Raw genomic sequence first — 13728 nt, 5'->3', positions numbered from 1 at the left:
CACGAACAAAACATTACTGTATGAAGATGCAAAGTTAAGTTCCCGACACAGCAAACTGGATTTTTTCAGCATGGACACTTCAAAAGAGTTTTAGTTTTAGTTCTGAACACACCCAGGCTGATTTGTAGTGATTAACTACTGGGTGAAGAAAAAATATTGCCTTGTTTCTTCAAGCTATCTCCAAATATACCAAGTTATTTTTTTGACTTGCATATACACTATTATTTTTTCTGCTTTTAAAGAACATCAATACATCAGACAATTGCTTCCCTGGTCTTGGAGCAGATGCTTCCTCTCATGTCCTCCCCTCTCTCTCCCCTTGCGCATTCAGGGCTTGTGTTGTGTGGTTTCAGGGACAATAGAATAAAGGCGTCCTGTATCCACACAGTAGAGGAAAACAAAGATAATCAGCTGTCATTGATTTTCAATAAAAACTAGTTGCTTAGCACCCCAGCTGTAAATATAAAAGCAGGGAGGAATGATTTATTGCAGTTTAAAGATTAATGAGAATTTAAATGGCAAACCTATCAGCGCTGAGGAGGATGACTTGGAACATTGATTTCTGCTGATTTCTTATTTACTGAGAATAATGGTCCTTTTCATATCGGAACGACGCAGGGAGCTTTCGTAAGGAGGATAAGGCAAACCAATGCTGTTCAAGGGTACGGTGCAATTGCCAAGGAATTACCAACACAACAAAGAAAAGAGGGCAAGAGTGAAGTGGTCTTGCCCAAGTCTGAATGGGTGTCTTAAGACGAAAGGGAGACTTCAACAGGCAAATTAATAATCACCTTTCAAAGGCGTAAATCACAACGTTGGTGATCTGATTAAATATTACATATGTTCTTAATGTGTACAGAATGTGTTGTAGTAGTAGGTAGTTTGAATGTAAACCACAAAATACAGAATCTGCCAAGCCCTTTCAGTTGATTTATACTTTTCTATACAGCGCTTCTTTTGGGCTAAAAAAAGCAGGCATATGATGTTTTCCCCCCTACAATAATATAAAGCCTACTTTGTATAAGCTGAGATATCTATACATTTTCCCACTTTATAATATTAACAGTCATGCTTGATCCTGTGACATTATTGTTAAATCATTTGTGGTATTAAACTTTTATTATGTGTGGCTTTTTCTTACATGTGGGATGGGGGGGAGAAAAAAAAATTAATATGTGGAATTAATTAAACATGAAGGTTGAGATATTATTTCTTCAGCCACCATGACATATCTACTTCCCTCTTCACCAGCCGCCTCTAGAGTACAGTTTCTGGGAACATTAAGATGCAGTAATTAGTGTGAAAAAGACCTCCTCACACAGCATGGCGGCAGTGAGAGGACTCCGGAGCCACCTTTCCGAGGAAGAGTTTAATAATCCACAAATTAATTAGAAATACATATCTAACCTTCTGTGCCCCCCCCATTCAAAAAGAGAAAGCACTAAAGTGACACAAAATACTGTAGCTGCACTACATACGTTCTTTTCTCATTGGAGTCGGTCTAACAAAAATAGGCCTGATAGACACAAAACTCTACTAAGCCCTATCAATACTTAAACATTTTCATGTGGCAAATGCATCTAAATATCTCAGCATGATAAGTAATAGGAATACTACTAATGTATCTTTGGCTCAATTAAGATGAAAAAGTGGAGTCAATTCTAGATTAAATATACAGCATTAAAAATGTATGTGCCTTAAAAAATCTGAACAAAAATGGGAAGAAAGAAGTTCAAAATGTCTCTATGCTTAGTACGGCTACTGTACAGCCAACAGTATAGGGTTGTGCTCTCAGTTAAGTCTTAATAAAGCCTGATTAGAAAAGTGTGACCTGACAGTGCAGTGCTTTGCCCAGCTGACACAAATAGCTTCATATTGTCAATCTATTTAAAAGTAAAAATACATCTGTGGAGTTTGAACATGTCCCAAAAAACAAACACACATTTTTTCTTTAGCAGTAATTTCGTATTAAAAGCTCCACTAGAGAGTCTGATTTCTGTCATTCTGACATTACTCTTATTGGCCAAAGCAATCTTAACATCTCACTCATCTATGATGTCCTGTCAGTGAGATTACTGACTACATTTTTAATGTCTAGGCCATGTAAATTATCAAACATTTCCTTGCTGTCAGTTTATCTGCCTCAGGAGACCAGTGACTGGGCTTACAGTATTATCAGCTTATGACTATTGTCCTCAGTAAGAGAAGGGGGGACAAATGTCTTTGCCTTTGGAGAAACATTTGTGATTAAACGAAGTACAATATATTGTAAACTAGCAGTGGCACGATCCAGGTGTCAGAGCTGTGGAGGGGCTGTCCCTTGTATCATAAATGGACAGAATAAATCATCAGCCAATTTCACAGAGCAGTATTACCAAACAAAAATCCTATCCCTCTTATTTTGTGTTTATATTCAGACATAAGAGTGGCAGAACAGAAAAATATCTAAATCCAAAAACGTATATTTTATCCATTGGTTCTGCGCTTATCTAAAAAATTGCCTAAATATCGGAATTCCAGCCGAAATCTGAAAACTCTCATGACTGTAAATGTGATCCGTGCAGAAAATTTGCGGTATTTAAAACTTCTTCAGTTACCAATGTTTCAGGACACTTATATGCTAGTGATGCAAGTTTAACAGGATGGACATTCATTTTTAATAAATAGTTTTGTTATGTAACTGGCATGAAAACACATCAGCTACTGTATTACAATGGATTCTGGTTCAAACCTTTTTTAAATGGCGAGAAGAGGGTTTGATTTATGATATTTAACAAAGAAATATTTGTATTTTGCGGAGCCAGTTTGAGCAGCCAGAACAACTCAGCTGCACTTCGTGTCTCTCACAGGTGACTGATATGCTGTGAACACAGATGGGAACTTCTAAAACTAAAAAGTCAACTTCGAAAATCAGGGACTCAGGGACGTTGTTAAAAGATGTCAATCAAATTTCAACATCCAAAGAAGTTGATCTATTTTCTCAAAGATTTTTCACTTACACTGTGCTTCCTCAGAAACAGAGGTCTGAACCTGTTTGTTCCGGTTAAGGGAAAAGGCACAGGGAAGGAAATTAGTATAATTTAAAACTGTTCAATGAACATGACAGAGATCCAATGAAGAAATTAATGATATTTAAGAAGAGGAGTTATACAAGGCAAAGTAAACATCATCCTCCAAAAAAGGACAAGGATCAATAGTTTACAAAACACGCAGTCTATTTGAAATGCCTGACAATTTTTCAGAGTATCAATTTTCCAATTCACCAGTAGAGCTAAACATCCATAAGCCAAATATGCAGTAAAACTTTTGAATACTGGAAAGCACTGTGCAGATGTACTCATTATCAACTAACCAAATTCTGAAAAATCCAGAACAAATATGTTAAATACTAAACTGGGAATAGAACCACACTGCCAAAGAAACAAGCACAGTGTAAATAAGTGAATACACTCAGCAAATGTTTTTAATTCGCTGCATCCAATTAACTAAACTGGCAAGAGGAGGCATATATTCATCTGTACTGACGCACCTTAGTGAACAATGGCATAGACAACCATTGCAAACACTTTCCTGGGGAATTGTCAGTTGTAGATGACTGCATTTTCAATGCTGCGATAGGCTTATGATAACTTGCTGGGGGAGATTATAGATGCATTGAAATGAATCATAAGATGAGATTGTTGAAGACACATCTATTATAGTATTATTATAAAGGGAAAATGGTGCTGTGTCTGTCTTGAATGACTACATTTAACCCAATCGTAGTAGTAGTAGTAACAGAAAATTATTAAATCTTAAACCATTTCAACCTGTTAAGAATGCCAATAACACTCAAGTGCTAAATGGACGCAGTGGGAGTCAACTGTTTGCCACATGCGGAGGGGGGAATTAAACCCTCCTTGTTAGAGATAGAGGACCTTCTAATATTTTACACTGCTACACATAGAAACAACTAGTCCGCATATTCATCAAAATGTACAGCACATCCCCTGACAAAAAAACAGTGATACGTGTGCTAATCATTCTAATTTAATTATCTGTTCATGTAAAGGAGAAGGGGAAAAAATAATACATGGAAACAAATCAGGACAGTTCTGTTTTGCAAAGCCTGTTAAATGCGGCCTTGTAAGATTTAGAGAATGCCTTGGACAAATCCCATTGAAAGTGATATTTTATTACTTCCCCGAACTGCCATGGCTGAAACTGGAGTGACATTAATTGCCTATTGTGGATTTATCCACCCCGCCTTTTTCTTTAAACGAATCTCTGCCTTACCTTGCCCAGTGTTTTTGTTTTTCATTTAACCATTAAGAAGTTTATCTGCCCCTTGACTCTGCAGATACCTGTGTATTGGCCTTAGGTTGGGAATGGAAAAAATCTGATTTTGTTCACAAGAAGTCAGAAAGCCTTATAAAAACTTGTCTAATGAGACCAGAAACCCAGTTGAACTGAAATGCCTTAGATGCAGTGCATCTTTGCTGGCGTGTGTTGATTGGGTTCGCTGCATGACAAGGGGGAGTGGGGGTATGCTAGGACCACTCTCAGATCTTGACTGACAACTAGGCTCAGGTGTGAGGTACACAGTGAAAATGACATTTAAATTGAGTTATTTCATGTTATGGAGAACAAGAGCAAACAAGAATGTGAACCATCGAAACCTGCAGCACAAACCCCCAAGGCTTTCTATAACATTCATAAACTGCATATCATACAGTACATTTGACACATGGTATAAGAAAAATACATTAATTCTTCATAAATACAAATAAAAGGCTGCTTTTGTTCATTTTTATTAACTTTTACTTTTCAAGCATATTATTGTTAAAGGATTGATGATTTAGTTTCAGGAGTACTGAGACAATTATATCTATGAAATACATGCAAAGTAAAAAAAAAAAAGGAAATTATACTGTTTAAGTTTAATAGTCTTGATTATGAAGCCGTGAAATCTAGTCATATGTTCATTGTTTCTTTCTAATTGTACAAAAGTGGCTCAGGAATCTTTTGTTGCGTCTCATTGCATATATTAATTTTACAAGTGAAAATACCACAGCTTATCATTTCTCTAATTCTATGTGGTTGAATGTGAAAGACACAGATTACTCAGACATAGAGTAAGTGACCCAGCCATGTTGTTGAAAATGGATCCTTCAAGAAATAACTGAATGAAAATTCAACTTCAACTTTGACCAGTTCAATTGTTAGTAAATTGTGATGGCCTCTACCCCTTTGCTCTGGCACACAGAAAGTAACCATGTGCAGACTCACCTGTGGGCGAATGACTTTCTCAATGTTCTTCAGTGCTGTATCGGGTGAAGGGGGAGAGCAGTCTGGAGTTGGGCCTGTGGAGTGGTTCCCATGGTTACGGAGTTCAGGCTCAGAGATGGTGACATGGGGGGCGTTTTCTGAAATGTAACGGAATAAAAACAAATTGTTATGTGGAGGGGCTTTAGATTAATTTCTAATTTCAAATGAAATTTTATGGAAAAACATATTATATTTGCTCCTCGTGTCTAACTGAAATGACAATAAACCAAGCTGTTCTATAAAACCGAAAATGGGTCAAATACTTAGATGACCCACTCAGGTCGATCTTAAGACTTTTTTGTGTGTCTACACCTGTATCTTGGTGAACGTTTCCACACTCTAAACACATGCTTACCTCTGTTTCATGTTTCTTTATGATTCTGTTATTTGACACTGACATGAAATTATCAAGACAGGAAAAGATATATACAGTACATATATTTGAAATGGAAATTTGAGATGGCTGTTCATTCCCTTTTAAAAAACACAGGGACGTGAGCCCCAGAAATGAACTGTCCGTTAGATACAGCTCCGAGCTAATTTGTTGCAAAATGACGCATCAAAAAATAATCTTGACTGCCATGTAACATTTTGCTCCTACTCCATCTTCATTAGGTTAAGCATGAGTGTTTTAAGTGGGTGATGTCATCAGTGGCAGCTTCACTGAGGAGCATTTGTTCAGCATCCTTTATTTAATGAAGTCAAGTAACTTACACTCTTTGGAGGTGTCTAGCCAAGCCCACAGTCAACACCAGGGTTGGGGTCAATTCAATTTAAATTGAAATTCATGGGCTAATTCCAACTCAAATCTTATACTTTTTTGAATTGATCAATTCCAATTCTTGATTCTTGTAATTCAAATTCATGAAATCGGAATTGTGATTCTTCTAATTGGAATTGAATTGGAATTGTGAATGTTTCAGTTTTTGGAATTGGAATTGAATTGGAATTTAGACATTTTAAGCTGGAATTGAAGTTTTAATTGTCAATATCTAATTCTTCAGAATTTGAATTGGAAATGCTTTTCATGTGCCTTGTTTTAATCCATTATGAATCCTCTATAATGATGTATTATCTGTTCTTAAACTATTTTATTTTGTAATAAAAAAAAAAATTCAATTATTTAGACAATACACTGTTTACAAGACAATGTTGTATTATTAAAATTACAAGCAAATGCTTCTCAGCAGCTTCTCAGGTAAATTTTTCCTGGCCTCCTAGCAACTGAGGAATTTCTATTATCTGAATCTCAGCCAATGAGTTCCTCATCCACCTAATAGACACTCATATAAGATAGTGTCCTAGTCCTGCCCTGTTGTTGGGAAGGATATATCACAAGAACCATCTCAATTACTTGCAATTACCCACTTTTCTAAAACTTACTATATAAGGACCTACCTCGCTCTCCTTGTTTGTTGGATAGAAGAATTGTGGTGGTTTTGACTGTGTTAACATACTTTTTTTGAGGATTGCTTGTGTTTTTGACTTGGACTGTTACTGAGAACCCTCATTTTGTGATTGAACCTGGACTGGCTGAGGAACCACTGCCTACCGATTTGGACAAACACTTCCACAATGTCAGAGAAGCCTCTGGTGATCACTTTGAAAATTTAAGTGATGGTAACAAAGCAGGAAACCGTTAAGGATTAAGGAATTGGTGTGGGAGAAATACTGAATTGGAACTGAGTTTGCAGAATTTATCCAAATTTGGAATTGAGATTAATTGAATTGAAAAGGAATTTAGGAAAGTGTTTTGGATAATGAATTGATTTGATGGAATTTAAAGGGATAAAGAATTAAATTGGAATTGAATTAGTGGAATTGACCCCAACCCTGGTCAACACATTGTTTGTGTAGACAGCACGCAGTTTTCAACAGGGCCCCCGCTCTGTTTGGCTCTTGGAAGTTCTGTGGGGGGACTGCTGCGTTGCTTGAAGTGCCAAATCCCACACATTCGTTACCCCTACTGGCCCCGGTTTGCACTCTCTCATAACTAACAAAGTACACAATCCCATAAAGTACATTGTATGGGTGGGTGTAACATCAGCAACGTCTTTAACGAGACCACCTGTAACCCAAGTCCTCTGAAGAACACAGCTGGCAGTGGATCCATCGTTTATTTCAATAGGGATTCTTGTGACTCCCATATATTACATTCTACGGAGACGAGAGGCTTCCAATGTCTCTGATTGTCTTAAAGACTTATAGCATAACAAGACCTGGGATTAGAATGGCAAAAATAGGAGTTGTGATACTGGTTGTTCCTAGAAAAAGTGTCAGGAAACTCCACTGAAACCTTTCCTTTAGCTTAAAGAATACTTTATCCCTTGAGTTAAAAAAAAAATACTTAATCCAATCACTTTATTGCATCGCTGAATGACAATGTGAAGTATAACCTATAGTGATGGGAGTCTGATGAATCTACAAACCCCAGTCCTGATAAGAGATCCTGGATGATAGTGGTGCCAGGGGTTTTAAGTCATTTAATAGGAAGAGTGACAAATGTGACTGGCAATAAAGATCTCACAGGTGTGTAATTCATTTTAATAACAGGAGCCAAAAAGGGGAGTGAACAATTTGCTTGGAGGCGGATTGCATCTCATCTCTTCTTCTTCTTCTTCAAAAGGCCCAGTTCATCTATTTATATGCAGTTGTTGTTACACCATCTTAGTTTTTACATAAACAGTGCTTTTTGGTGTGAGATGAATGGAATGATGGTTGCCCTATACCAGGGGTAGTCAATAGGCGGACCGTGGGCAAAAATCCGGACCACGAGAATAATTTTAATTAACTTATTATCATAATTTTTTTGTTTGTTTGTTTGTTCTTTTTAAATGTAATATTTTGTTGCTCAGTGCTTGTTATTGTGTGGAACTCAGAGCAGCCCTTCCTGATGTAACGTATGGGATGTCCTATATAGAGCTCGTGTTCCCGTTAGTTAGTTAATTGCTCACAGATTCCCAGTTCGGTGTCTCTATACACATTCTATACTGGGGCAAGAGCCGCACTTTGTAATCTTAAAAAAACAAACAAAAAAAAAACAGGTTTTCGGTTTGTTTTCCTGATTTCTGTAAATAAACAGCTCAACTGCGGATCGTTTGTCATGTGGACATATTTCAACCTCGCCTCCAAAATATAAAAGTTCACACACACGACCGGGGGGTGCACGGTGCCATTGCTTGTGTTCACCTAGAAACTCCTATATCAGCGGCGGAAACAGCTGATTTCCAATGCAGACGCATATTTCTAGCACCACACAAATCGAGAGTTGTTCATCCTCACCAGTTTCAATTACAGAGACACACAGAAATGCATCTCTGAGATTGACAAGCACCAGAAACTGTGCCTAGTTTGCCTGCATAATATCAGTTGATATGTGATTTTTCACTGGTGATACGTGGTAAGTAAAGATATGTTTAAGTCCAAATCTGACTGATATCATGGAGATTTTGAGCTATGTTTATTGATTTCGAAATGACTCAGAATTGCGCATTTCAAGTCTCCAATTGTCAAAATCTTCAGAGGGAGGACCCACAGACCCACCCCCCCCCTCAATTACTCAATCCACCTTGCCGTAATTTTTCAACATTAATTTTGTGCAGTGCACAGTGGGGAAAAGAGAAGTGGTATAGATTTTAATCTAATAAGACACAAAAAGCTTGAAAGTTTATATTATTGTATCTATATGTCTACAAAAATCTTTAACAAATTAAAATTAAAAGTGGTCTGAAACCGTTTTAAAACTAATATTTACATTTATTGAAATGTTTTATTTTTGTACTTGTCAAATGAATGTACTAAATATAAGCAACTAGGTATATTACTAATTCACAGAATTGTGTGTGTGATGGAAAGGGTCATTTGAAGGTGCGATTCCCCCCTCTGATGTCTGGACCTTGAATACACCTTGACCAAGAAATATGGCCTATACTGTATATTAATATTGAATTCACAAGGTATTTTATTATCATTATTTTTATATATATATATATATATATTAGAATATTGTTGTGGGGGGCTTGGAGGGCTACAACAAATATGCTTTTTGGGGAAATATGGAAAGCCACTAATACTAATATCAAATAACTAATTACATAATCGAAATACCACTTTTTCTTAAAGGGCAATTTTTGGCTGTGAAAGTTTGATGACATTGGTGAAAATGATAATCATGACTTTATTCTCATCATAAAACATGATTTATATATATTGATTTTCAGAACACAAGCATGCAGTAGCTTTACTGAATGTTAAACTTATTTTAAACAGTTCTGAACTCTGGGGAAATCATTTGCCCTGTTAAAATTAATGAAGTAAGGGTGTAATTGTGACGTGCTGAGGTAGTTTAATTTCAGCTCCATTGCAGAGACCGACCTCTGTGCTCTCTTAACCTCCAGGCCTTGACTGGGATATTCTTTTGTCTGCCTTCAAGGTCCAGAGCCAAGCAGTGGACTCTCAAATCACCCTCACAAAGAAGGAGGTGGGAATGGGTAAATAAATACATATTTAAACAGATCAAATCTGACCATGGAATCTGTGCAACCCGTGTCTTCATAAACACCAGTAGTTTCTGCATGTCAAATGTGCCAAATTATATTTACTATGTAATATCAAGAGCTGCTTTCCGAGGATTTAGGGCTGAGAGGCCAGGTGACACTGTCTGCACACACAACACTCTGCTGGATGCAGTTATTGATGAGCACTCAGCAGTGCGGGTGAATTAGCTGTTTAATGTGGCATACAGTAACACCTGGTGAGACAAACATTATTTTTTTCTGATGAAATTAGAAATCCTGCTCTGTGGATGGAGATCCCTTTCTTTCGTTTTCTATCTTTATTTGTGTATTTAAGCTTGGTGTGTTTGCAGAAGAACAACTAGTTTAACTAAATTATTCTGTTTTACAATACATTTGAATTTGATACATTTTTATAATAGTGATGCTTTCAGTCTGGTGTCTGGAAGATTTGACCCATGCAGCTCCGATGCTTCATCCCTGTCTGCGTGAAAGGACCTTTACTTTCAGAAATCCTGTAACATGATAGCAGTGCCTTGCATATTGATGTGACATTGCCATATTGGACATATCTGCCAATTAATGAGGAAAAGCTAACATAAATAAATAGGTAAATGTGCACATTCGATACACACAAAGTACTTCCATGCTTAAGAAAATCCACTGGGACTTGCTGCTCTTTTCAGAAGCAATTTATCCTCCTCGGTGTGTTAGGCCAAACAGTAAAACTACGAACAGTCGGGATCTACAATACAAATATTTTGGTGCTGACAGCTTAACCCCAGTTTACATCACAGAAGATGCAGACCATCAACATCCATCTGAGCTGAAACACCTTTTACCTTTGAAGAAATAAACAGATAAGTACCCTGCTAATGTCACAACATGGCACCTCCACTGCAGGTTCATGACAAAAAATAAATATTAATAATAATAAAAAAAGAGCTTTTAATTAATACACACATAGATTTCTACAATGTTCAATATTGACATTTTCTGTTTCTCCGCTGACAGCTGAAGAGCTGAAGGGGAGCAGTAAAAGTTAACGGAAATGCGAAAATGCTGGAAAATAAGCCCCAGATGCCTGTGACAAATTTACTGCTGCTACAATGTTTATTTTCCCTATGTTTTTCTCTTAATAAAACGTGCAACAAGTAAGCATATATCGGGTTAAGACCATTTCGAAAGTTTGTGTGAAAACATCTCCAGAGGTCAATTTAATAGCTGTCAAACTATACCTTATATATATATATATATATATATATATATATATATATATCTTGGTAAACTTTTTTCCCATATCAGAAACCCACTTAACAACGTACTGACCTGCCCCAGACTGATGCTGAGCCTCTTTATTACCCGTTAGTCTCAGAGGCATTGTAATGCTTCATTTATTTTCCCATAACCATTTAATTACCTTTTTTCTTTTTTCTTCAAAAACTGGATTTAAGTTTGCTTATTTTTTCTCATCCATTTTTTATGAGGTTAAGGAAATCTCTCTCTCTTTGTTTTGGTCATACTTTCTCATTTATGAAAAATAAACTGATCTTCTTTGACAGTTTTTTCCAAACATTGCTCTGCAGCACTGTGGAACTATAAGAGAGTGAGGATCTGGTTACTCTTAGTCTTATCAATCAGGTAAGAATAAAACCCCTTTGTCTCAAATGCTAAATCACCTCAAGTCACCCTGAAAACTCAGACATTAGGAAATATTCTCAATTCAGATTACCATAGGAGAGGGAGGCATAGGAGAAATTTCTGAAAAGTCCTATCAAAACATATGTAAGCAGGAGCATAAAGCAGCAAAGTTTAATAAGAAAGTGGATAAGTGCAGAAGTGCTAAGCAGCCCAGGGGATCAGGCTGCTGTATTACAGGTACAGTCTGAACAGATTGCCAGAAGGTGTTCAAGGACTGTGTAGTCCACCTTCTGGCAATTATGCAAGACTCCTATTTTCAACACCCCTTATTTACACCAAGCAGTGCACTACACCCCAACACCAGTCAAAAAAGCTAAACCAAAGCATTTCCTACAAGCGTTCCAATTAACATTTTAGATGTAACCCTAATATTACTACTACTATGTATAATGAGGACTCTAACTCTAGCACAGACTTAAACCTAACCGTAGTCGCCAAAATATATTGTACACCAGTCCAAATATGACTTGAATACAAACAGCAAACCACTTTTAAGCTAATGCCTTAAAAACAAATGACTCTTTTAATGTTTCTAGTATGGCAGAAAGACAGTACTGAACATTGCACAACCCACAAAAACAGAGAGCATAATGATAGTAGGAAAAAAGAAAACTGCTATCCGCATTTCCATTAACCTGAAATATACCATGGCTTACCACGTCAATCAGCAACTTAGTTTACCTTACTTTACCTTGAAACCCAAAATAAACTGACCAGTTATCTTCCACTTTTATAATACAGTCACTTAATGATATATACGATTATCACAGTAGCATTTGAGTGTAGGTTTACATGTGGAAATGGGCATGTTTTGTCATTTTTACATCATTTACTAAAGTATTTGGCATTGACCCTGTCCTTCTCTGTGGACGTTTTCTTGGGGGGCTGCAAAACTGAAGTTTTCAGGCAAAACGTGCACGCACATCATCATTTCAAAGTTAAAAACACTGCATATAAACTCCCTCTTTGCAGCCCTGCTGGCTCTCTAGCAAATTTAGTGCACAGTGAAGTCAGTGAGCAAGAGCAATCAACCTAGAATATCCCAGTATAATGTTTCATTATAATACACCTCAAGGGAAAGTTAAATGAATGCAGAAAGGCCAACATATTTTAAATAGTCCTTTTACTTCAATACCTATTTAATTTTATTTGAAGAAATAACTGTATAAAACCTACTTGCCAGATGTTTCTTCTCCAGATTGTGGTTAAATAATTTTGTCTTTCAGTATATATGCATTTTTTATTGATTTAATATGTTATACAGTGGCATCAGTCTGAATACCTTAAATACCAAACAGTCAATATGTACAGAGCAGGTAGCTGTGGAATTGCAGGATGTTTAGAAACATGTAATAACCTACAGGAAGCTGTTTCAAGGAAAGAAAAAAATAAAGAAATTGAATAGAGATGATGGCAGAACTGAGCCAAAGCACACAATTTTTAACAGAAATGAAGACATCAAAAAATAACCTATGGTACAGAGGTGATATTATTGCTGAAGAAGGGAGATTAAAAAAAAAACCTGCTGGGATGAAGCTGCTGATCAGGAGGAGATCATCACTATGAAGGTAAAATAAATCTTAGACTGGCACTCTGCAAATTGTTTTCAAATTACCCTTCAGGATGAGCAGCATCAAAAAAATGTGTATGTGCTCACCCCAAGGAAAACCAGAACAAGAAAATGAAAGAGTCTGCAATGGATTGATGGATCATGCTGCCTCTCACAGATGAATCAAAGACTGGAGTTTCTGACAAACAGTAACAGGGAGGTAATCTGAACACAGGCAGGCAATGAATAAAGATCAACTGTTACTGGAGGATATCAAAGCAGGGTCCGTGTAAATTTGGGAAGTGCTTTCATTCATATTTAATACTCTGCCGTTTTTAACTAATTCTTGATTCTGTCTTATGCTGTATATGCCTCTTAAGTACTTTACAGCATGTCCTGGGAAAGCCAAATTCAGGCTGCATCCCATTTATTATTGTAATATAAACCTCCCCCTCATTATCAATATAATACAAGTGCCTTCACACTTAAGAAAAATGCCAGATTAATAACCTTCTGAAATCACTCCTCAGGCATCAGTTTTCTAAGCTTTAAATTGTAAAGCCATGTCCCTGCACTATCCCTTCTGACAACACTGTCACACAGATGGCTATAAAACCAGACAATGTAAAAAAAACAATGACAACAAAAAATATTTAG

At 36.7% G+C, this 13728-nt stretch overlaps 1 protein-coding gene across 9 annotated transcripts in view; it reads right to left on the bottom strand.

Annotated features, from left to right (window-relative positions):
• The window catches only part of anks1b (ankyrin repeat and sterile alpha motif domain containing 1B), a 300917-nt gene that overhangs the window by 104772 nt on the left and 182417 nt on the right, over positions 1-13728 (bottom strand). For all 9 annotated transcript variants that reach the window (XM_066705629.1, XM_066705625.1, XM_066705627.1 and 6 more), the window contains one exon: positions 5269-5405. In XM_066705629.1, coding sequence (XP_066561726.1) covers positions 5269-5405 — 137 coding nt within the window. The remainder of the gene's footprint in view (positions 1-5268; positions 5406-13728) is intronic.

The sequence above is a fragment of the Amia ocellicauda genome, chromosome 5, assembly GCF_036373705.1.
Source record: "Amia ocellicauda isolate fAmiCal2 chromosome 5, fAmiCal2.hap1, whole genome shotgun sequence".
Classification (NCBI taxonomy): Eukaryota; Metazoa; Chordata; class Actinopteri; order Amiiformes; family Amiidae; genus Amia; species Amia ocellicauda.
Note: the sequence above shows the minus strand (reverse complement) of the source record. Positions and strands in the feature narration are given on the sequence as shown.